The sequence below is a fragment of the Artibeus jamaicensis genome, unplaced genomic scaffold (genome assembly GCF_021234435.1).
Source record: "Artibeus jamaicensis isolate MK-2021 breed Jamaican fruit bat unplaced genomic scaffold, CSHL_Jam_final contig_410, whole genome shotgun sequence".
Classification (NCBI taxonomy): Eukaryota; Metazoa; Chordata; class Mammalia; order Chiroptera; family Phyllostomidae; genus Artibeus; species Artibeus jamaicensis.
Window position 1 is genome coordinate 1,272,294 of NW_026521820.1, and position 23,237 is coordinate 1,295,530.

General features: G+C 40.8%; 1 protein-coding gene across 6 annotated transcripts in view; it reads left to right on the plus strand.

Annotated features, from left to right (window-relative positions):
- STK24 (serine/threonine kinase 24) overlaps positions 1 to 23,237 on the plus strand; it is a 136,698-nt gene that overhangs the window by 106,192 nt on the left and 7,269 nt on the right. For 5 of the 6 annotated variants that reach the window (XM_037138145.2, XM_037138147.2, XM_037138148.2 and 2 more), the window contains 6 exons: positions 1,207 to 1,315; positions 1,608 to 1,765; positions 14,839 to 15,024; positions 18,894 to 19,039; positions 20,893 to 21,022; positions 23,018 to 23,086. In XM_037138145.2, the coding sequence (XP_036994040.1) occupies positions 1,207 to 1,315; positions 1,608 to 1,765; positions 14,839 to 15,024; positions 18,894 to 19,039; positions 20,893 to 21,022; positions 23,018 to 23,086 (798 nt within the window). The remainder of the gene's footprint in view (positions 1 to 1,206; positions 1,316 to 1,607; positions 1,766 to 14,838; positions 15,025 to 18,893; positions 19,040 to 20,892; positions 21,023 to 23,017; positions 23,087 to 23,237) is intronic. The other variant, XM_037138146.2, reaches the window with a different exon arrangement.

Consider the following 23,237-nt stretch of genomic DNA (forward strand, 5'->3'; position numbering starts at 1 on the left):
GTTCCAGACACAAGTAAAGCTGTAATGAAGCAGAAATTGTGTCTCAGCTGCCCCCACCTTAGACTCCACAAACAACTGTGCTGTCACCACTGTCCCAGTGAAGGCCATGATACACACAGGAAAATAGGAGTTTCAATCAGAACTCTACTTTTCAAGGAGTGTCTTAGTATTTATTCCCTTTGGTTTAAAGCACATCAATCTTTTTAAAACTTAGTGAATGTCACAGGATTGTGTGAATTTGGGTTATGATAGCTTTCACTATGATGTGAATTTGGGTTATGTTGTCAAACCTGAAAATGCAATACTGAGGACCATAGTTCAGAAAGAAAATTAATATTAGAATTCTGACCCCCACCAGTTCTTTTATTAGTTCTTTAGGGAGTGTTCAGTTGTTTTGCTATAATTATTAAGTTGTGGTTGAATTCCCTGCTCTGCAAGTGATGGTGAACCTTTCCAATTTGAACTGAGCTTTAGAACCTATTTTTTTTTCCTTTTAAAATGGGCATTTCTTCCTTAAATGTTTCTTGACATTTCTTCCTTACATCTTTATACAATTGTGGCTATTAAGTCAGTATCAGTTTCTTTGAGTTTCTCAGAATGAAGGTTTTCAGAAGAAATTATTATCTCATTTGGGATAATATAGTAACTTTTGTTTATATATACAAAATACAGCAAAAAATTCTCCATCATCAGGAATTGAGTTCTTTCTCCTGCTTTCCCCATGTTTTAAAATTTAGGCTTAAAAAATTCTGGTGCAGGGGTAGCCTCAGAAAGCAGTGGGCTCTCAGGCCTTCTCTTTTGAACTACTTGTTTTTATTACCATTACATATGCTAGGACAGGGTCAAGCTGCTTTGTACCCTATCCAGCAAGTTCTGTGAGCTTCTGGGCTTTTGCTTTCTGGACTAAAATTTGTTATAGCTCAACTTGTAACCATGGCAAGACTGACCATGGGCTTTCTAACTGGTCCTACTTTAATTCTTAGCCAGCTTCACTTCATTCAGAAAAGTCATTTTCTCTGGTTCATTTTCGTTGTTCATTTCAGGGCCCTTTAAGTAGATTTTAATTGGACAAAAATGCCTGTTTTGGAGTAGAGAAGTTTTTAGATTTTAATTATTCTCATCTATTTAACATGAGTATTAACTTTGTTTTATCATTTCAAACTTCTTATAATTATAGAAGTAACTTTAATACTTTTTTTTTGTTAGTTAGAACCTGGCCCTTTAGATGAAACTCAGATTGCTACTATATTAAGAGAAATACTGAAAGGACTTGATTATTTGCATTCGGAGAAAAAAATTCATAGAGATATCAAAGGTAAGAAAGTATATTGTTTTTATTCCTTCGAAATACCTAAGGTGGGTAGGAATGTGCTGTAGAATTAAACTATGCTCCTCAAGGGAGGTTGTCCTATGGGTTTTTGTAGAGTACCTTCAGCTGCATGGGGGTAAGTTGGCTTTGAGGGGTATCTAACCAAAAATATCCCTTGGTGCTTTTTCTTACTGAAAACATGGTCCCATTGGGAAGAGAACGTACGCATTCCTAAAATGAAAATGGACAGAACAGCGCAGTAAACAATCCCAGGAGGCATCATGGTTTTATTTTGCAGCTGCCAATGTTCTGCTCTCTGAACATGGAGAGGTGAAGCTGGCTGATTTTGGAGTGGCGGGACAGCTGACAGATACCCAGATAAAAAGAAACACCTTCGTGGGCACCCCTTTCTGGATGGCACCCGAAGTCATTAAACAGTCAGCCTATGACTCAAAGGTTAGTGTTGACACATCATGCTTGTTCGGTCTGGAGAATTCTCCACTTTTGTATTTTCACTTTGTAGTTTTTCTAGTTAGAGTGAAGACTGGCCCCTTGAAGTAGGTCATAAAGGTCATTCTTGGACTTGGTTAAAAACAGGTTTCTTCTTTGTCCCCTACTGTATCATTTAATACCTTTTATTTATCCAGTCCACAGTTAATGAGTTTTTTAGCTTAAACAATATCAGCTTGGTGGTGGTGGGGAACAATGAGAAAGGAGGGTATTTGAAGATGGGTATGGAGGGATGGAGGATCATGGTGGTAACCACGGTGGAGGCACCCAGTAGAAGCATGTGGGGTATGGGCCCACAGAGAGGGATCCAGGGTTGTGAACAGGAATGAGTGAAGGAAGAGGACCTTGGACCATATTCGGAATGATATTTTAGGGGCAAGTACAGATAGAGATCCTACCAGTGATACAGAATCCACAAAAATGTAAGACCAGATTCTAGAAAGAATAGTGCTTTTAGTGATTGCTGCAGATTTTTCCTTTCATTATTTTTAGTTCCCAATTAGTATCTTTAATCTCACAGGCTCCTAGCCATCATGAGACAAAATTATAATTCCTTTTTTTAAACCTCTTGTACATGTCATATTTTTCTGCATCCCCCCCCCCCCACACACACACACACATTGCCTTTCAACTCTGTTAACCTTTTTAGTACAGACTAAAAATCTAAAGATCCTACCTCCTGGATCTCAGATTTGATTCCAGACTCCCACAGGCTGCCCTTTCTCAGCCTCTGGGATAGGAGAGCTGCCTAGTCTTTGGTGTGTTTGTTGTTTGTTAGAGCTCTATCCTGTGTGATGGATAGATTACCCTATAGCTGTTTCTAATCTCTGCAGCCACTTTTGATATTGGCCTTTTGCTGGGGACATCTCATTTTAGGCCTTGACAAGGACTTACATGTTCAGTGTATTCTCTTTATTTGAAGCTCAGGTTCATTTATTAAAATTCATAGGCCTACATTTTGGTAGGGAGTTGAATCTAGATTTCATAACTCATTTGATTGTACCACACTGATTAGCTGATCAATTGTGGCACATGTGATGCAGGATTCAGATCTTATATTTTCATTATTACCCACCATTGTTCACTTTACAGTTATTCTTCAAGAATTGTCCTGGCTGCCCTGTTTTCTGCCCCACCTGTCTAACTAGTACAGGGTCTCTCTGGATGCTCAAAGGCAGGCTCTGAGAAGCAGGGATTTTAATATATCAAAAAGCTTTGCTACTTTATTTCTTGGAGTTCCCTGCCCCCCAGGTGTTCAAGATCATCATGTTCTTGTCTGATCAGAAGATGCTGCATTATTCTTTTTATTTATTTATTTTTAGATATTTTATTTATTTATTTATTTTTAGAGAGAGGGAAAGGGAAGGAGAAAGCGTGGGAGAGAAGCATCATCAGTGTGTGGTTGCCTCTCATGTGTCCTCTGCTGGGAACTGGCCTACAACCCAGGCATGTGCCCTGACTGGGAATCGAACCGCAATCCTCTGGTTTGCAGGCCCACGCTCAATCCACTGAGCTGCACCATCCAGGGCTGCATTATTCTTTTTAGGTAGATTAAAAGATGCTATCTCTCAATAATAAGATCAAGAAAGAAATCAAAAGATATCTTGAAACAAATGAATATGAGGATACAACTATCCAAAATCTGTGGGACACTGGGAAAGCAATCCTAAGAGAGAAGTACATAGCATTAAAGGCCTATCTCAAAAAAACAACAAAAAGCTCAGCTAAATGATCAAACTTCAACACTTAAAGGAACTTGAAAAGGAACAACAAAGCCCAATATGTGTAGAAGGAAGGAAATAATAAAGATCAGAGCAAAAATAAATGAAAGTCCAAAAAAAGAGAAGATAAATATATCTGTATCAGAAGATCAAAACAAAAGCTGTTTTTTTTTTTTTTTGGCAAGATAAACAAGACTGAGAAACTTTTAACCCGACTCATCAAGAAAAAAAGAGAAAGGACCCAATTAAATAAAATCAGAAATGAAAGAGGAGAAATAACAACAGACACCAAAGAAACACAAAAAATTATAAGAAAATATTATGAATGATTACATGCCAACAAACTGGACAACGTGGATGAAAGGGATAAATTCCAAGAAATACACACTCTTCCAAAAATAAATCAAGAAGAATCAGAGAATCTGAATGGACAGATTACATGTAATAAAACTGAAGCAATAATAAAAAAATTTCCAACAAACAAAAGCCATGGACCAGATGGCTTCACAGGTGAATTTTACCAAACATTCTGACAAGAATTAACACCTTTCCTTTTCAAACTATTTCATAAAATTTAACAGTAGAGAAGGCTCCCAAACTCATTTTATGAGGCCAGCATTATCCTAATTCCAAAACCAGATAAAAATACTACAGAGAAAGAAAATTATAGGTGTATATCACTGATGAACATAGATGCTAAAATCCTCAGCAAAAGTGAATACAGCAATGCATCAAGAAGATCATACCCCATGATCAAGTGGGATTTATTCCAGGCATACAAGGATGGCACACCATTTGCAAATCAATAAGTGATTCACCATGTAAACAAAATGAAGGATAAAAATCACATGATTATATCAATAGATACAGAAAAAGATTTTGATGAAATCCAGCAATGATCTATGATAAAAACTCAGCAAAGTGGGAATAGAGGGAACATACCTAAAAATAATAAGGCCATGTATGACAGACCTAGTGCCAGCATCATACACAATGGGCAAAAACTACAAGTGTTCCCCTTAAGGTTGGAAATAAGACAGGAATGTTTTACCTCTACTATTCAACATAGTACTGGAAGTCCTAGCTAGAGCGATCTGACAAGAAGAAGCAATAAAAGGCATCCAAATTGGAAAGGAAGAAGTAAAACTGTCTTTATTTGCAGATGACATGATACTATACGTAGAGAACCCCAAAGATTTACCAAGAAACTACTAAAACTGATAAACAAATTCAGCAAAATAGCAGGATACAAAATTAATATTCAGAAATCAGTTGCATTTTTATATGCCAATAGTGAATTAACAGAAAGGGGAGAAAACAATTTCATTAACAATTGCTTCAAAAAAAGAATAAAATACCTACGAATAAACCTAACCAAGGATGTAAAAGACCTGTACTTGGAAAATTATAAGACGCTGAAGAGAGAAATTGAAGAAGATACAAATAAGTGGAAGCACATACTATGTTCCTGGATAGGATGAAATTAACATCATTAAAATGTCCATACTACCCCAAACAATCTATAGATTCAGCGCAATTCCTATCAAGATTCCAATGGTGTATCTCACAAAACCAGAATATTTCCAAGATTATATGGAATTACAAAAGGACCTCATAACAATTTCAATCCTGAAAAAGAACAGATGGAGGAATCATGCTACATAATATCAAAACTATGTTATAAGACCATAGTAATCAAAATAGCCTGATACTTGCACAGAAATATAAATCAATGGAATAGAATAAAGATCCCCAAAATAAACCCACACTTTTTTCAGTCAATATTTGACAGAATAAGTAAGCACATACATTGGGCTAAAGATAGTTTGTTTGACAAATGGCATGGGAAAAATTGGACAGGTAAGTCCAGAAAAATGAAGCCAGACCACCTTCTCATACCACACACAATAACAAATTCAAAATGAATCAAAGATTTGATACCTCCGAGTTTCTGGTTAAGATGGTGGCATAGGCAGACATGGCTTAGCTCTTCTCACAACCACATGAAAATTACAACTAAAATATAGAACAGCCATCATTCAGGAACATCAGAAATCAAGTTGAATGGAAGCCTGACAACTATGGAATTGATGATACCATTTACATCAAGACTAGTAGGAGAGGTGCAGATGGGAAATGGGCTGGTCTGACACCCATGTGTGGTGGGTAAAAATTTGGAAGGGATATTTCAGGAGCAAGCAGACCCAGACCCACACCAAGCCCTCCCGCCGAGGGTTCCAATGGCAGGAGGATAGGTCCCTGAAAATTCTGGCCACAAAATCCAACAGGGATTGAGTTGGTGGAAGAAACTGCTGGAGCCCCAAGCATTTCCTCTTAACCCACACATGGACTCACCTACTCAAACTCCATCTGAGCTCCAGCTGTAGGGTAGCAGCTTGAAGGGCACCAGGGGAATACTGAGAGAGGCTGCAGTTTCTGGCATCAAGGTGAGCAGAGGCCATTGTCCCTTTTCTGAGTCATCCCCCCTGCAGAGCCACAGAGCAGGAAGGCAGATACCATATCTCAGACTCCATCACCTCACTAATACTGTTTGACCTGCCTTGGAGATCTCCAGAGACCCCACCCCACCCAATTTATGGACCATCCCAAGCTGCTTTTCCATATGAATGGCAGATCTTGATTCATGCTTCACAACTTCCTAAATCACAGGTGACAAACACAAGGCCTGCAGGCCAAATCCGGCCCTCCACCTTGTTTTATCTGGCCCAGTACCTTGTTTCTACCCCATGGCAGTGCCAAGCTCTCACTTAACTGTTAAGGAGTAGTTACATTAATACAGTCCTAAAGTTACATTCAGCTCTTTGAAGACAACTGTGAGGTAGATGTAGCCCGTGATGAAAATGATTTTGACACCCCCGTCCTAAATTCTATCATATAAGCAAGCTGGCCTCAGTGAGCTCCAGGCCAGGCAGTAGTAGCAGCCAGTTTAGACTCACAGCCTTACGTTATCTGAGAATCTCTAAGCCCAGTAAAAGCTTCAGCCTTCTCAGATTGTTTTATGGCTTAGGGAGAATGGCCTCGGGCAAAACACGGGTAGGTGCTCACCTTGGCGTGCACCACCTGGGATACTTCAGGGCTCGTGCACCCAGTGGACAGCTATAGTCCACATTGGTGTACTACCACCCAGGTCATCGAGGTCGGAATCCATCAGAGCGGTGCCAGAGAAGAGAAAGAAAAAGAAATTGGAAATCTATTTGAAAAAATAATGCAAGAAAACTTCCTTAATTTGGCAGAGGAAATAGACATACAAGTCCAGAAAGCACAGAGAGTCCCAATCAAGTTGGACCCAAACAGGACCACACTAATTATTTTACATAATTAAAATGCCAAAGTTTAAAGATAAAGAGAGAATCTTAAAAGCATCGAGAAAAGCAGAGAGTTACCTACAAAGGAGTCCCCATAAGACTCTCCAAAGAAACTTTGCAGGCAAGAAGGGGCTGGCAGGAAGTATTCAAAAGTCATGAAAGGCAAGGACCTACATCCAAGATGTAGACCTTACATTCCAAGATGTAGACCCTACATCCAAGGACCTCTACCCAGCAAAGCTTTCATTTAGAGTAGAAGGGCAGATAAAGTGCTTGCCAGAAAAGGTATAGCTAAAGGAATTCTTCACCAAGCTATTATTACATGAAATGTTTAAGGGACTTACTTAAGAAAAAGAAGATCAAATCTATGAATGCCAAAATGTGCACAAACTCACAACTATCAACAACTGAATCAAAAAACAAAAACTAAGCAAACAACCAGAGGGGTTGAAAAGGAGAAATGGTGTAGGGATCAAGAAGCGTAATTGGTAGGTACACAATAGACAGGGGGATGTTAAGAGTAGTAGTATAGGAAAGGGAGAGGCTGAAGAACTTACAGGCATGACTACCCATTGACATGAAATAAGTGGGGGTGTTACTAGAGGGAAGGAGGGTAATGGGCAGAGGAGGGCAAAGGGACAAAAAAATTGGGACAACAGTAACAAGATAATAAAATATACTTAAAAAAATTGATCAAAGACTTAAATGCTGGACCTAAAACTATAAAAATCCTAGAGGAAAACACAGGCAGCAAAATCTTGGACATTGCTCATAGAAATTTTTTATTGGTTATATCTCCACAGGCAAGGGAAACAAAAGGAAAAAATGAACAAATGAGATTTCATCAAACTAAAAAGTTTTTGCGCAAGAAAAGATGTATCAATAAGATAAAAAAAGACAACCCACAGAATGGAAGAACATAACTGCCAATGCATATGATAAGGGGTTAATATTGAAAATTTATAAAGTACTTAGAAATCTGAACACCAAAAAATAAATAAATAAAAAATGGGCAAAGGACCTGCATAGATGCTTCACCAAAGAGGACATACAGTTGGCCAGTAGACAGGTGAAAAGATGCTCAACATCACTAATTAGAGAAATGCAAATAAAAACCACAGTGTGATATATCCCTGTTTTCAGAATGGCTATCATTAATAACTCAACAAACAACAAGTGTTGGAGATGATGTGAAGAAAGGGGAACCCTTTTGCACTGTTTGTGAGAATGTAGATTGGTGTAGCCGCTGTGTAAAAAAGTATGGAGGGAGGTACCTTAAAAAATTAAAAATGGAACATCTGCCAAGATGGAGGCGTAGGTGGATATGCCGTGCTTTCTCCCACAACCAAGTTGAGAGACAACAAAATATTAGCAACAGAAAACACAGCCAGAACACAGAAAATTGACTATTCGGAAGTCTAATAACAGCCAATTCTTCAGCCTGACCGGTAAGAGGGGCGAAGCCAGCAGCTGGCGGAGCGAGGTTGCACAGAAAAACTCGGTCAGACAGACTCAGGCACATGGATCCCAGGCATGGGGTTGCAACAGGTGGACCCAGTGAGTGACCCAGTGAGCGATGGGTGTACGCAGTGAGGGTGCAGGGCGGCGGGTTGACTGTGGTCCCACATTCGTGCACAGATAGACCAGCGAGGGAGTGGATGGTGAGACGGTGAGACGACGGGACTGAGCAGGCCCCAGTGGGGAGAGGCAGCAGAGGGGGGCTGCCATTTCCCTGCTCTGACACCGCCCCCACATAGAGCCTCACAACTCAGCGACCTTAGCGGCCCTGCCCTGGTGAACACCTAAGGCTCTGCTCCTCATAATTAATGGATGTGAACAAACCAAAAATGGCTCAAGAAGATCTCAAAGCCCCAGAGCTCATAAATATAAGCTACCAAGAAATAGGTGCATAGTTCAAAACACTGGTGATCAGGATGCTCACAGAACTGGTTGATTGTAGTCACAAATTAGAGGAACATATGAAGGCTAAACTAATTGAAATGAAGGGAATAGCACAGGAAACCAATAGTGATGAAGAGGAAACTGGGACTCAAATCAATGGAGTGAACCAGAAGGAAGAAAATAATGGCCAAACAGGAAAGAGTCAAGAAGCAAGAATTCAAACACATGAGGAGACTTAGGAACCTCCAGGACATCTTAAAATGCTCCAACATCCGAATTATAGGGGTACCAGAAGGGGGAAATGAACAGCCACCAGTGGAAAACTTATTTGAACAAATAATAAAGGAGAATTTCCCCAATCTGGCAAAGGAAATAGACTTCCAAGAAATCCAGGAAGCTCAGAGAGTCCCAAAGAAGTTGGACCCAAGAAGGAACACACCAAGGCACATCATAATTATATTAGCCAAGATTAAAATGAAGGAGAGAATCCTAGAAGCAGCAAGAGCTAAGGGGACAGTCACCTACAAAGGAGTTCCCATCAGACTGTCAGCTGATTTCTCACTAGAGACCTTACAGGCAAGAAGAGGCTGGAAAGAGGTATTCCAAGTCATGAAATCCTGAGACCTATATCCAAGATTGCTCTGTCCAGCAAAACTTTCATTTAGAATGGAAGGACAGATAAAGTGCTTCTCAGATAAGATCGAATTCAAGGAGTTCATCATCACCAAGCCCTTATTATATGAAATGTTAAAGGGACTTACCTAAGAAAAAGAAGAGAAAAAAGATGAACAGTGAAAGGACAGCAAACTCACAGTTATCAACAACCACACCTAAAACAAAAGCAAACTAAGAGGACAGGTAGATCAAGAGCAGAACCATAGAAATGAAGATCACATGGAGCGTTAGCAACAGGGGAGTGGGAGGAGAAGAAGGGGAGAGAAGGTACAGAAAGTAAGTAGCATCGACTGTAGGTAGAAAATAGATAGGGGGGAGGGCAAGAATAGTAGGGAAATATAGAATCTAAAGAACTTGAGACACGTGGTCATAAACTAAAGGGAGGGAATGGTGGGGGAGGGGGTGTGCAGGGTGGATGGGAATGCAGGGGGGAATAAAACAACTGTAATGGCATAATTAATAAAATATATTAAAAAAATGGATCTGCCTTTCGATTAGCAACCTTACTTCTGGGAGTATATATCTGAAGGAACTGAAAACACTAATTCGAAAGAACATAAGCACCCCTGTTGTTCATTGCATTATAATTAACAGTTGACAAGATAATGGAAGCATCCTAAGTGTCCATCACTAGATGAATGGATTAAAAAAACAACCGTGGGACATTTACACAATGGAATTCTACTTGGTTGTAAAAAAAGAAAATTTTACCCTTTGCAATAGTCTGGATGGACCTGGAGAACATCATGCTAAGTGAAATAAACCAGTCAGAGAAAGACAAATACCGTATAACTTCAGTCACATGTGGAAACCAGCGAACAAACTGAACTAACAAACAAAAAAGAGGCAGACTTATAGATGGAGAACAGATGACAAATAGTAAGTGGGGGTGGAGTGAAGGGGGTGGAGGGATTGAGTAAAAAGGAGAAAGGACTCATGGACATGGACAACAGTGTGATGATTGCTGACGGGTGGGGGGGACGTAGGGGGACTAAATTGTAGTGGAAAAAATATAATAAAGATTATATATTAAAAAAATAAAATATATTACATTAAAAAAAGATGTTGCCTGAAATGCACACTTGATTGGAACCTCGAGAGTCTGTCACCTGACCTTTAATTACTTTACCTTTTTCTCTGGTTTATTTTTAAAGTAAACTCATTTGCTTGTGTCATAACCAGTGGCTTAATTCTTTAAAACATTTTTTAAATTTCTTAAAAATTTTCAACGACTCTTTAGTAGAAACAATCTGTGAAAATATATTTATGTGAAATTTACTTCCCAAGTTTGTTGACCCAGGAGGTATGGAAATTGCAGGTGAGGATAGTGTCTGTGTCTGAGAATTGAGGCTTGTTGGAAGGCTTGCTGAAGCCTTAGGGGTATGACACACATACACACACCTTCATTAGTTTTAACTCTGGGCTAGTAGTTCTTGTTATAAGCAATGCCTAAACAAAGGGCCTTTTCCTGAGGTTGCTTTGTGGAATATCCTTCCAGTGAATGCATGTTTTCAACACAGGTTTTCCCTGACAGAACAGTTTGTTCTCTGATGGCACTGTTGCTCTTTTGGTCACTGTGGTCTCTGGCTACACAAGTTTAATTCAGCTTCTTTCCCATTTCTCCCTTCTATTTTTCTTTGTGTATCTTCTGGACATTTTCACAACTGGTCTCTGTATCACAGGTAGAGCTTAACAGGTGTAGGATAGCAGGGTTCATTCTGTTATTAGTGTCATGAGAGCATGCTCCCATCAGTTCCATCTTCGGGTATGCACAGTGATTCACAAAGGAAGATCAGGCTGGGGAAAGAAAAGGATTTATTTGCCTCACTAGCATCTTCATCTCACTGAACTAAAAGGGAACATAAGTCTTAGGTTTTCTTAAACTTTATTTATTTTTAGAGAGTAGAAAGGAGAAAGGGGAGGGGGAGAAACGGTGGTGTGAGAGAGAAACATTGATTGGCTACTTCTCACAGATGTTAATTTTAGATGTTAATAAGTAATAAAAACTGTATTGGCAAACTGAAAGTACTGGGGGAAAATATCGACATTTTTAATCTATTATTTGTCATATACTACAAAACTTGTATTAATGATTGTTAAATTCTTGTGATAGGTATATGAGGGTGCATTATATGAGTATTTTCCACTTCTTCATGTGTGTTTTTTTAAAATTTTTTTATTGATTATGCTGTTATAGTTGTTCTATTCCCCCCTTCAGTTTATGACCATGTGTCTCAAGTTCTTTAGATTCTACATTTCCCATACTATTCTTGCCCCCCCATCTATTTTCTATCTACTGTCTATGCTACTTATTTTCTGTACCTTCTCCCCCCTTCTCCTCCTCCTACTCCCCTGTTGCTAACCTTCATTTCTATGTTTCCACTCCTGATCTAGCTGTCCTTTTAGTTTGCTTTCATTTTAGGTGTGGTTGTTAATAACTGTGAGTTTGCTGTCCTTTCACTGTTCATCTTTTTTTTTTTTTTAACTTCTTTTTTTTTTTTGGTAAGTCCCTTTAACATTTCATATAATAAGGGCTTGGTGATGATGAACTCCTTGAATTTGATCTTATCTGAGAAGCACTTTATCTGTCCTTCCATTCTAAATGAAAGTTTTGCTGGGTAGAGCAATCTTAGTTGTAGGTCTTTGGATTTCATGACTTGGAATACTTCTTTCCAGCCCCTTCTTGCCTGTAAGGTCTCTTTGGAGAAATTGCTGACAGTCTGATGGGAACTCCTTTGTAGGTGACTGTCCCCTTAGCTCTTGCTGCTTCTAGGATTCTCTCCTTCATTTTAATCTTGGCTAATATAATGATGATGTGCCTTGGTGTGTTCTTTCTTGGGTCCAACTTCTTTGGGACTCTCTGAGCTTCCTGGATTTCTTGGAAGTCTATTTCCTTTGCCAGATTGGGGAAATTCTCCTTTATTATTTGTTCAAATAAGTTTTCCACTGGTGGTTGTGTCTTTCCCCCTTCTGGTACCCCTATAATTCGGATGTTGGAGCGTTTAGAGATGTCCTGGAGGTTCCTAAGACTCTTCTCATTTGTTTGAATTCTTGCTTCTTGACTCTTTTCTGTTTGGCCATTATTTGCTTTCTTCTGGTCCACTCTATTGATTTGAGTCCCAGTTTTCTTTTCATTGCTATTGGTTTCCTGTGCAATTCCATTCATTTCAATTAGTTTTGCCTTCATATGTTTGTCTAATTTGTGGCTATAATCAACCAGTTCTGTGAGGATCCTGATCACCAGTGTTTTAAACTGTGCATCTGAGAGTTTTGCTATTTCTTCATCGCTTAGATTTATAGGCTCTGGGGCTTTGAGATCTTCTTGAGCCATTTTTGGTCTGTTCGCGCTCATTAAGTATGAGGAGCAGAGCCTTGGACTCCCAGGTCACTGGATTGTGACGCTGTATGTGGAGGCGGGGACATGGTGGCCCCCTCTGCTGTTTCTCGAAGCTGGGTAAAGAGCAGAGTCTTAGGTTGTTCACCAGGTGAGGGCCACTTAGGTCACTGCATAATGACGCTGTATGTGGAGGTGGGGTCAGAGCGGGGAAATGGCAGCCCCGTCTGCTGTTTCGCCCAGCTGGGTGGAGAGCATAGCCTTAGGTTCTTCACCAGGGCAGGGCCACTTAGGTCGCTGGATTATGACGCTGTATGTGGAGGCGGGGTTAGAGCGGGGAAATGGCGGCCCGCCACTTGCTGCTGGGGCTGCTGGGGCTGCTGGGGCTGCTGGCTCTCGTCCAATCGCCCACTCCCTCGCTTGTCTATCCACACACGAGTGCATGAACGCGTGACCACAGTCAACCCGCAGCCCTGCTTCTTCACTGTTTCCCCGCGATTGCTTGCTGAGTTGCCCACCAGGTCCAACCTTGCGCCTGGATTCCGCGCGCCTGAGTCCGTCTGACCGAGTTTTTCTGTGCTACCCAGCTCCGCCAGCTGCTGGTTTCGCCCCTCTTACAGGTCAGGCTGAAGAATTTGTTATCAGACTTCCAAAAGGTTCAATTTTCTGTGTTTTGGCTGTGTTTATTGTTGCTATGATTTAGTTGTCTCTAAACTTGGTTGTGTGAGGAAGCATAGCGTCTCCACCTATGCCTCCATCTTGGCGGAAGTCTCTTCATGTGTTTGTACATTAAATTCTGGGTGTTGTGTTAGGCACCTTGCACAGTCAACATGTTGCTGTTCGCATTTTACAGATGAGGGAACTAGGCTCATAGATTAGATCTTTTGTCTTAGCGTTACAAGACTTTTGTGATAGAGCTAGTATTTAAATTTGTTCTGTAAGACCCAGATGGCTGTTCCCAATCTCAGAGCATTACATTAGTTCTAAGCATTACTTAACTGGCAAACACACCTCCACTCCCCAGATCTGCCCTCTCTGCTCACCTCTGTTGGCCTACCCTACTGACTGACTCAGGGACTACAGTTGGCATTGAATGCATTATACCTGCAACAGTGAGTGAAAGAGGAGTAATTGTAAAAGCTGTCTTCAGTTCAGAGATAGATGTTTTGTATATTAAATTTTCTCCTGTGTGTTGCCTATTTTGAAATTAAACCAAAAGCTTATATTTTTTTATTTTTGGTAAAAAATAATGTTTTCAAAACCTTAAAGAGTATATTGAGAGGTACATTTTTGGTAAGAAGTATGAGGTCTGTTTGGAAAAAGTCTAGCCATTATTAATATAACGATAACAGTTTGTACAGTATTGATGTAACCTGGATTGGAATGTGCACGTGTGAACAGTGATGACTTCACTGTACTTAGTCCGTGGGGGGTGGTAGGTGCCATTGAGTGAGCAGGTGTACTGTGTAGCCATGGCATTCAAAATGATTAAGCGAGTAAAGCAATGGATCTGCATCAAATCTTGTGTTAAGCTTGCACATTCCTCTGTGGAAACTATACCAGTGATTCAGAAGGCCTCAGCTATGGGCAACTGGTGATTGGCAGTTTATCATGACAAAGTGCCCACTCATGCATGCATCATGTCTTGTGCAGAGGTTTTTGGCAAACATCAAATCACCCAGGTGACTCAGCTCCCCAACAGTCCAGATTTGGTGTCCTGCAGACATCTGGCTTTTCCCACACTCCCACACTAAAATCACCTTTGAAAGGAAAGAGATTTAAGAGCATCAGTGAGATTCAGAAAAATACAATAGGGCAGTTAGGAGAACTGTGTGAGGTCCCAAGGTTCCTGCTTTGAAGGGGACTGAGATGTCTTTGTCCTATGTACAATGTTTCTTGTATCTTTTATCTTCTTCAATAAATGTCTCTTTTTATATTACATGGCTGGGACTGAATACCTTCTGGACAGACCTTGTATATTTATTTGAATTTACTCCTGCTTGAATTTATTCCTACTTGGTAGGTCTCTTAGGTATCTAAGATATTTTTTTTTTGTTGCAGGCAGACATCTGGTCCCTGGGCATAACAGCCATAGAGCTTGCAAAAGGGGAACCACCTCATTCTGAGCTGCACCCCATGAAGGTTTTATTCCTCATTCCAAAGAACAACCCCCCGACGCTGGAAGGAAACTACAGCAAACCCCTCAAGGAGTTTGTTGAAGCCTGTTTGAACAAGGAGCCAAGCTTTGTGAGTTTCATGAGATCAGAATGAGCAGGCACCTCTTCCTGTGTAGCCTGATTTGGTCTAGATACATCTTAGTGGAATTTTTAAATCAGTCATGTCAGCTGTCTTCACAGTCTCAGTTTTTTTCTCTTTCTAAATGGATAAGATTGTATCTTTGAATTGCAAATATGTTTTTTAAATATATTTTATTGATTATGCCATTACAGTTGTTCTATTTCCCCCCTTCATTTCCCTCTACCCTGCACACCCCCTCCCCCACCATTCCCCCCCTTTAGTTTATGACCATGTGTCTCAAGTTCTTTAGATTCTATATTTCCTCTGCTATTCTTGCCCCCCTATCTGTTTTCTATCTACCATCTATGCTACTTATTTTCTGTACCTTCTCCCCCCTTCTCCTCCTCCCACTCCCCTGTTACTAACCCCTCCATGTGATCTTCATTTCTATGTTTCCACTCCTGATCTAGCTGTCCTCTTAGTTGGCTTTTGTTTTAGGTGTGGTTCTTAATAACTGTGAGTTTACTGTCCTTTCACTGTTCATCTTTTTTCTCTTCTTTTTCTTAGATAAGTCTCTTTAACGTTTCATATAATAAAGGCTTGGTGATGATGAACTCCTTGAATTTGATCTTATCTGAGAAGCACTTTATATGTTCTTCCATTCTGAATGAAAGCTTTGCTGGATAGAATAATCTTGGTTGTAGGTCCTTGAATTTCATGACTTGGAATACTTCTTTGCAGCCCCTTCTTGCCTGTAAGGTTTCTTTTGAGAAATCAGCTGACAGTCTGATGGGCACTCCTTTGTAGGTGACTGTCCCCTTATCTCTTGCTGCTTCTAAGATTCTCTCCCTCATTTTAATCTTGGCTAATGTAATGATGATGTGCCTTGGTATGTTCCTTCTTGGGTCAAACTTCTTTGGGACTCTCTGAGCTTCCTGGATTTCCTGGAAGTCTATTGCCTTTGCCAGATTGGGAAAGTTCTCTTTTATTATTTGTTCAAATAAGTTTTCCACTTGCTCTTTCTCTTCCCCTTCTGGTACCCCTATAATTCGGATGTTGGAGCGTTTAAAGATGTCCTGAAGGTTCCTAAGCCTCTCCTCATTTTTTTAAATTCTTGTTTCTTCATTCTTTTCTGTTTGGTCATTTATTTTCTTCCTTCTGGTCCACTCCCTTGATTTGAGTCCCAGTTTCCTTTCCATCACTATTGTTTTCCTATGCATTTCCGTTCATTTCAATTAGTTTAGCCTTCATTTATTCCTCTAATTTGTGACTACAATCAACCAGTTCTGTGAGGATCCTGATCACCAGTGTTTTGAACTGTGCCTCTGATAGGGTGGCAATTTCTTGGTAGCTTAGAGTTATTGGCTCTGGGGTTTGAGTTCTTCTTGAGCTATGTTTTGGTCTGTTTGAGCCTGTTACATGTGATTAGGGGGCCATAGGTGTTCACCAGGGCGGGGCCTCCCAGGTCTCTGATTTGTGAGGCTATATGTGGGGGCAGGGTCAGAGAGGGAGCAAAAGTGGTCCCTCCCACCGCTGGGGCCTGCACGGTCTATCTCATTGCTTGCCCCTTTTCTGGTTTATCTACTCGAGAATGTGTGACCGGGGTCAGCCTGCCACCTTGTGCCTTCACTGGGTCTGCCCGTTGCTACCCCACACCTGGGATCTACCCTCAGCTGCACGCCTGGGTTGGGGGCTCTTTCCTGCCCAACCCTGCTCCACTGCTGGCTCCGCCCCTCTTACCAGTCTGCCTGAATGGTTTGTTGTTGTGGGACTTCCATATAGTTCAATTTTCTGTGGTTTGGCTGTGTTTTTGTTGCTAAAACTTTGTTGTTTTTAAACCTGTTTGTGGGAGAAGGAACAGTGTTTCCACCTATGCCTCCATCTTGGCGGAAGTCCTGCAAATATGTTTTTATTTTTTGTCTTGGAGGATTAAAATTTATTTTTCAGGTTTTTAGTGTCTCATTCCTTATCAAGCTTGAATATTGTTCTTATTGTTACATGTGTAATCATAAGTTTTTAATGTTTATGGTGGAAAGTCAGGCTATAAGTTGTTAAGCTTTTTTTAGTAATTGGAAAGTCTTGCCTGAAAAATAATGGCTAAAGTTTTTAGAGCAAATGTTTTCAGTTTCTTCTTGGCATGTGCCTGGAAAAGAAAAGCAAATAAAATGTGAATGAACCAACCACCTCTCTTTCCGCCTCTTCTTTCTTCTTTATGTTTTATTGACTCTGGGAGAGCTGTGTGACAGTAACAAGTACATAACTTTAGCCTAGTTTTCTCTCTGAATTAGGACACTATTTGAGAGCTATCTGTATATTTTGGTGTTGTGTATAGCACCACATGTCTTTGTTTTGCTTATGAACTTTTCCAGCAGGGTTAGCTGGACCCCTTTTTATTTGCTCTTATTTAAAAATGGGTGATTAGTTTTACAAGAGCACCATGGTTTGTTAGAGCGTTAAAGGAGAGTGCAGCATATTCTAAGATCCTCCTGCAGGGGTGTGCAACCTGTGGCCCATGGGCTGCATGTGGCCCAGGATGGCTGTGAATGCAGCCTTACAAAAAATTGTAAATTTACTTAAAACATTATGAGATTTTTTTGTGTGCAATTACGTGTCTCAATGTATTGAATGTGTGGCCCAAGACAACTATTTTTCCAGTATGGCACAGACACGAAAATGTTGGACACCCCTGCTAGGGGATGCAGAATATACCAGGCATTGGTGGGGCTGTTTGTTCTACATGGCCATGGTGTTCCAAACTTTGTATCCTGATGTTAGCTCCTAGTCACAGGGCACCAGCACTCAAGAAGATACACCCATACATGTATACATCTTACCGTTAAAAATACTTGCTGGTATAAGTTTACTTTCTCTACCCCTACCTGGACCCCAAATACACTGAGAGAAGGATGAGAAGCTGAGAATGTGAGCACTTCTGAGATACTTGGGGTTTCTCAATCACCTGGATAGGGAGAGAGAAATATCTGAGGTGGCCCAGGTTTTTCACAAGCTTCAATTTGACAAACATGTCTGCCTCTCATTAATAAAGCTTTAGTAATTTGGAATAAGTGTGAGTTTAGTCTGACTTGTGTGTTCCCGCTGCCTTTTCCAATTTGGGCTTTACTCAGCTTCCTTGGGACGTATGCTCCCTATAATTTGTTTTGCCAACCTCAAGGGCAAAGGAGTTGGCCAAGTTCAAAGCATGCTGTCTGGCTGTGGCCATTCTTAGTCCAGGGCCTGGATGAAGTCCTCACCCCGACCACCACAAAAGAGGCAGACTTGGGAAACCTGCATTTCTAAATTGGGAGAGCTGGATGACTAAGAACTCAGACACTCTTTCAGCAAACGGGAAAAGGGTAACTCTTAATCTTTTTTCTAGTTTTTTCTAGGTGGAGCCAAATGAACATTTTTCTTTATTTTGGGGGGGTGGAGCCAAACATTAATATAGAAAGTTAACAAGGTAATACAAAGTATGTTTTCTTTCTTGCCAGCGTTTGCAATAAAATGTTTTATAAAAACTAGGAGGCATATTTTAGCTCTTTTGAATGACCTTCATGAAATTCTCTGGAGTGTTTTCTAGGTAAATGCTTTTTTTTGTGTAAGTTCTCTTGCTTTCATTGAATGGTTTCCTGAGAATTTAACATCAGATACTAAATGCTATATCCACACTGTACGCAGTGTCCCACACAGAGGTGCTAAATGGCTATTCATTGAATAGGTCTTAGGGGAACAAACTTTGAAGTAGAATTTGATCGTTAGCTATTAGTGTGGTTGGTTGCCATTTCGAGGCAGAGTCTGACTTTTGGGGTAGAATCAAGTAAAATGTAGGGACTTCATCTCATGCTTTCTCTGTTTTCATTGTTTGGTGGTTTGTTTTCCAGAGACCTTCTGCCAAGGAGTTACTGAAGCACAAGTTTATAATACGCAATGCAAAGAAAACTTCCTACTTGACTGAGCTCATTGACAGGTACAAGAGGTGGAAGGCTGAACAGAGCCATGAAGACTCTAGCTCTGAAGATTCTGACACGTAAGTTGGCTCCTCCTGAGTCTTGTAGGTGTTGTATGAGCCAGATGGTGTGTCCATGACTGCTGTGTGCCCTGAGCTGCAGGCATGGGGGTGGGGGCATGGGCTGTTTGTTCTAGTCTCTTCTTTGGGTGGGCTTTAAGTCCTCCTTCTCATCCCTTCCTTAGTTAATCCAGGTTGATTGTACTCCTTGTGTTAGTAAAGTATGGGGCTGTTTGGGATTTTTTTAGCTTCTTTTTGTTGTCAGTGGGATTTTCCTGTGCAAAGTCTGTGATAAAACTTTATAAAGTGAACTTGACTGGGTTTCTTTTGCCTTTGTTATACTTCCTGCTCTCAAAATTCTGATCAGATGAAACTGTTTTAGATACATATTTTAAGAAGATACAATTATGTGTTTTTGTGATACTGTGTTGTGTTCTAGTAGATACTGGGCATTGTAAAAACTCTGAATCATGAAGTTAAGGTGTCAAGTTAAACATCTATGAATTCTGTTAGCTAAAGAGATGAATGAGGTCTAGGAGCCATTTCAGTACATAAAAGGGGAAGGGAAGCCAGGCCAGTTGAATCCAAGTATCTGGGCATGAAACCCAAGTGTTTTTTTAAGGTCTCGGGTGATTGATTATAAAGGCAAGAATGAGAACCACTGATTTGGAATTTGTTGAGGTTGTGATGTTGAGGAATTAGGGTGGTAGCAATGGGGATAGAAAGATAAATGGAGAACCTAGATGCGGCCATGGATTTGGGTAAAGGAGGAGGAGACAGTCCTGGCTTCAGCAGTGTGGTGGATGATGTTGAGATGATGATGTTAGAGAAGAGACTGGTCTGTGGAGGCCAGGGTATAGGAAACTGAGTTCGTTGTGCAATGTGATTGAATTGCAGACAGGATGACCAAGAGGGTGTGTCTAGTTGAGAGTGGCACTGAGATTTAGAGTTTAGGCGAATGTTTTGGTAGATGATACAGATTTAGGAATCACCACTCTAAAAATGGTCACTGGAGCCATGAGAACAAATGGTGTTATTCAGGGCATACCTGCAGAGTGAGGAGGGCCTGAGGCTTAGGACCAAGTATTAGGAAATGCCAGCATAAAGGTGAACCTGGGAATGACATGAGTCAGAAGAAATTCGAACACAGTGTGGCCTCAGGAGTCTGGAGCATCTAAAGGAGCTAAGTGTCATCAGCAGGATCATTTGTAGCTGATGGTTCGAGCAGGTTAAGGATTGACCAGTAACTCGTTTGTCTAATGGTATATAGAGGCTTGGTGGCTTTGGCCATAGCAGTTGCAGGGGTGGGGTGAGTGTTAGAATGAATGGAAGGTAAGAAATGGAGGTAGTAGGTATAGTACCATTCAAGAACTGTGGCAGAGAGACTGGCGGCAGGTAGAAAGGAGAGTGTTGAGTAAGCAAAAGGAATGCATTTTGAATCTGGGGTGGGAAGGAGCCTAAGGGGAGAAAAACCCAAGAGAAGGGGGCTGTCAGAGGAGGAGAGTATTGTTCTGCAGGGGAGGAGACCCTGCTTTCCATTTGAGGAATAGGTGGGAGGGGTGGGTGTGGATGCAGCTGGCACTGTGGGATGTTATGGGAACCACATTCTGATGGTCTCTCTATTCTCTGAGGTAGGAGGCAAGCTTTTTTCTGAAGCCCAAGAGGGAATGGGAGTGGGTGTCACTGGTGGGGAGTGGAGAAGGTTGGAAGTAGCTGTGGAGTGAGTGTGAGACAGAGAAGACATGCATGGTAGCCAGGCAGTGTTGAGTGCTGAGTTGTGATTTGAGAGGCCACCAGTGGATCTCCTCCATATGAAGTCTTAGCCCCTGCAGAGCCAAGTTACTCATGGAGTTCTCCTGGGTTTCTTTGTTAAGGGAAACGGACACAGATGGCCAAGCAGCTGGAGGGAGTGACTCGGGAGACTGGATCTTCACAATACGAGAGAAAGATCCAAAGAGTCTTGAGAATGGAGCTCTTCAGCCATTGGATTTAGAAAGAAATAAGGTATGTTTGGTTGTTACTGGAGTGACTAACGCTTGTTATCAGTCAGCATTTTTCAGTCACTTTTCTGTGACTGTTAGGGGGCTGGGTGAGATCCCTCAGGGCAGCCTGTTTTGGAATTTTGCTGTCGATGAATTGACAATAAGAGATTTTTGTCTTGTCCGCTTACTCAGAGAGTCAGACCTGCAGTGCTAGTTTCTGCTCTCTGTCCTGCTGTGCTGTGGAGTCAGCATTTCCTGACACTTGGACATATAGTGGGAGTCATGGGTTGTGGGGTGAAGTTTCAAATATGTGATGACTTTAAAGCTCTCTTGACAGGACTGTGCCTATTTTGCACATAGGGTAATGTGAAGTACTAGAATTTTGAGATTAAGTTTTATTTAAAGTCACTAAAACCACAGTGAGATATCACCTCACACTTGATAGAATACCTATCATCAATAAATCAACAAACAACAGATGTTGGTGAGGATGTGGAGAAAAGGGGGAACCCTTGTGCATTATTGGTGGGATTGCAAATTCTAGCAGCCACTATGGAAAACAGTAGGGGATTCCTCAAAAAATTAGAAATAGAACTACCATATGACCCAGCAACTCCACTTCTGGATATTTATCTAAAGAAATCCAAAACACTAATTTGAAAGACTATATGCACCTCTATGTTCATTGCAGCATTATTTATTATAGCCAAGATATTATGTAGCCTAACTGCCCATCAAAAAACAAATGGATAAAGAAGATGTAATACATATGTACAGTACTCAGCCATAAAAAAAGGATTTTCATCCCTTTTTGTGACAACATGAATGAACCTAGAGAGCTTTTATGCTAAATGAAATGTCAGAGAAGGATAAGTACCATATGGTTTTACTTATATGTGGAATCTTAACACATACCCCACCCCCTCGCCCCCCGGCTGGGGTAGCTCAGTGGATTGAGCTCGGGTCTGCAAACCAAAGGATCATGGTTCGATTCCCAGTCATGGGACATGCCTGGGTTGCAGACCAGTTCCCAGCAAGGGACACATGAGAGGCAACCATACATTGATATTTCTCTCCCTCTCTCCTTCCCTTCCCCTCTAAAGATAAATAAATAAAATCTTTAAAAACAAAACAAAAAAAACCAATAAATGAACAAAAGAACAACTTATAGAATAAACTGATGGTTACCAGATGGAAGGGAGGTTTAGGGGGCTGGGTGAAAATGTTAAAGGATCAAGAAGTACAAATTGGCAGTTATAAAATAGTCATGGGGATGTAGCATAAGGAAGGAAGTCAGTAATATTATAGTAACTATGGTGTCGTGTGTACTAGACTTACCAGAGGGATCACTTTGTAAATTATAAATGTCTAATCACTATGCTCAGCACCCGAAACTAATATAAAATAATACTGGGTGTCAATTGTAGTTGGAAAAATCTTAAATGTATCATTTTTGATAGTTATATAAAACTTTATTTTGATTAATTGATTTTATGCCTGTTTTAAGTTTATGAAAAGCTGTATTTAGCATTTTCTTAAAGCTCAGGGGTGTAATTTCTCAGTTGACCAGTTGCTGTCCCTTAGTGTTACGATAAGTCCTTCTTTGATAAGTGGGTATGAGTCATTAAGTGTTCAGATAGAGTTTGCAAAAGTGAAAAATAGGGTACTGTTTTATGACAGCCACCAGCTCTGACATGGCCTCAATTTCCAAGGATTCATTGGTTAAGTCGTCCTACATAGGTAGCACAGTGGTACAATTCAGCATTGCCTGCATCCACAAAGTGCAATTTTCTGGACCCCTAGTACCTTTCCATGTGGAATCCAGACCATGGTTTTGCATGTCACTGCTAGTGGAACTTTGTTGTTCAGGGAAGGATAATAAAGCAGTTCTATTCAGATTTTGTACAGAAGAGAGAACATTGCAGACATTATATTTGGATAGCAACCATCAGAAGTTTATGGAATTTTTGCAAACGTGGATGTTAAATATTTCTAATCACCTTTTTTCTTCCCCAAGATGAAAGACATCCCAAAGAGGCCTTTCTCTCAGTGTTTGTCTACAATTATTTCTCCTTTGTTTGCAGAGGTAAGACACCCAGTTGACCGTTGGGGGGAGCTGAGAAGGGAGGAAAAGGACTAGAGAACAGGGCACTCCTTCTGTGACAGTGTTGCCAGTAGAATCTCAGAGGTTAGAACATGCAGGAGAGAGGTTTGCTCCTGGAAGGCTGGCTAGAGTC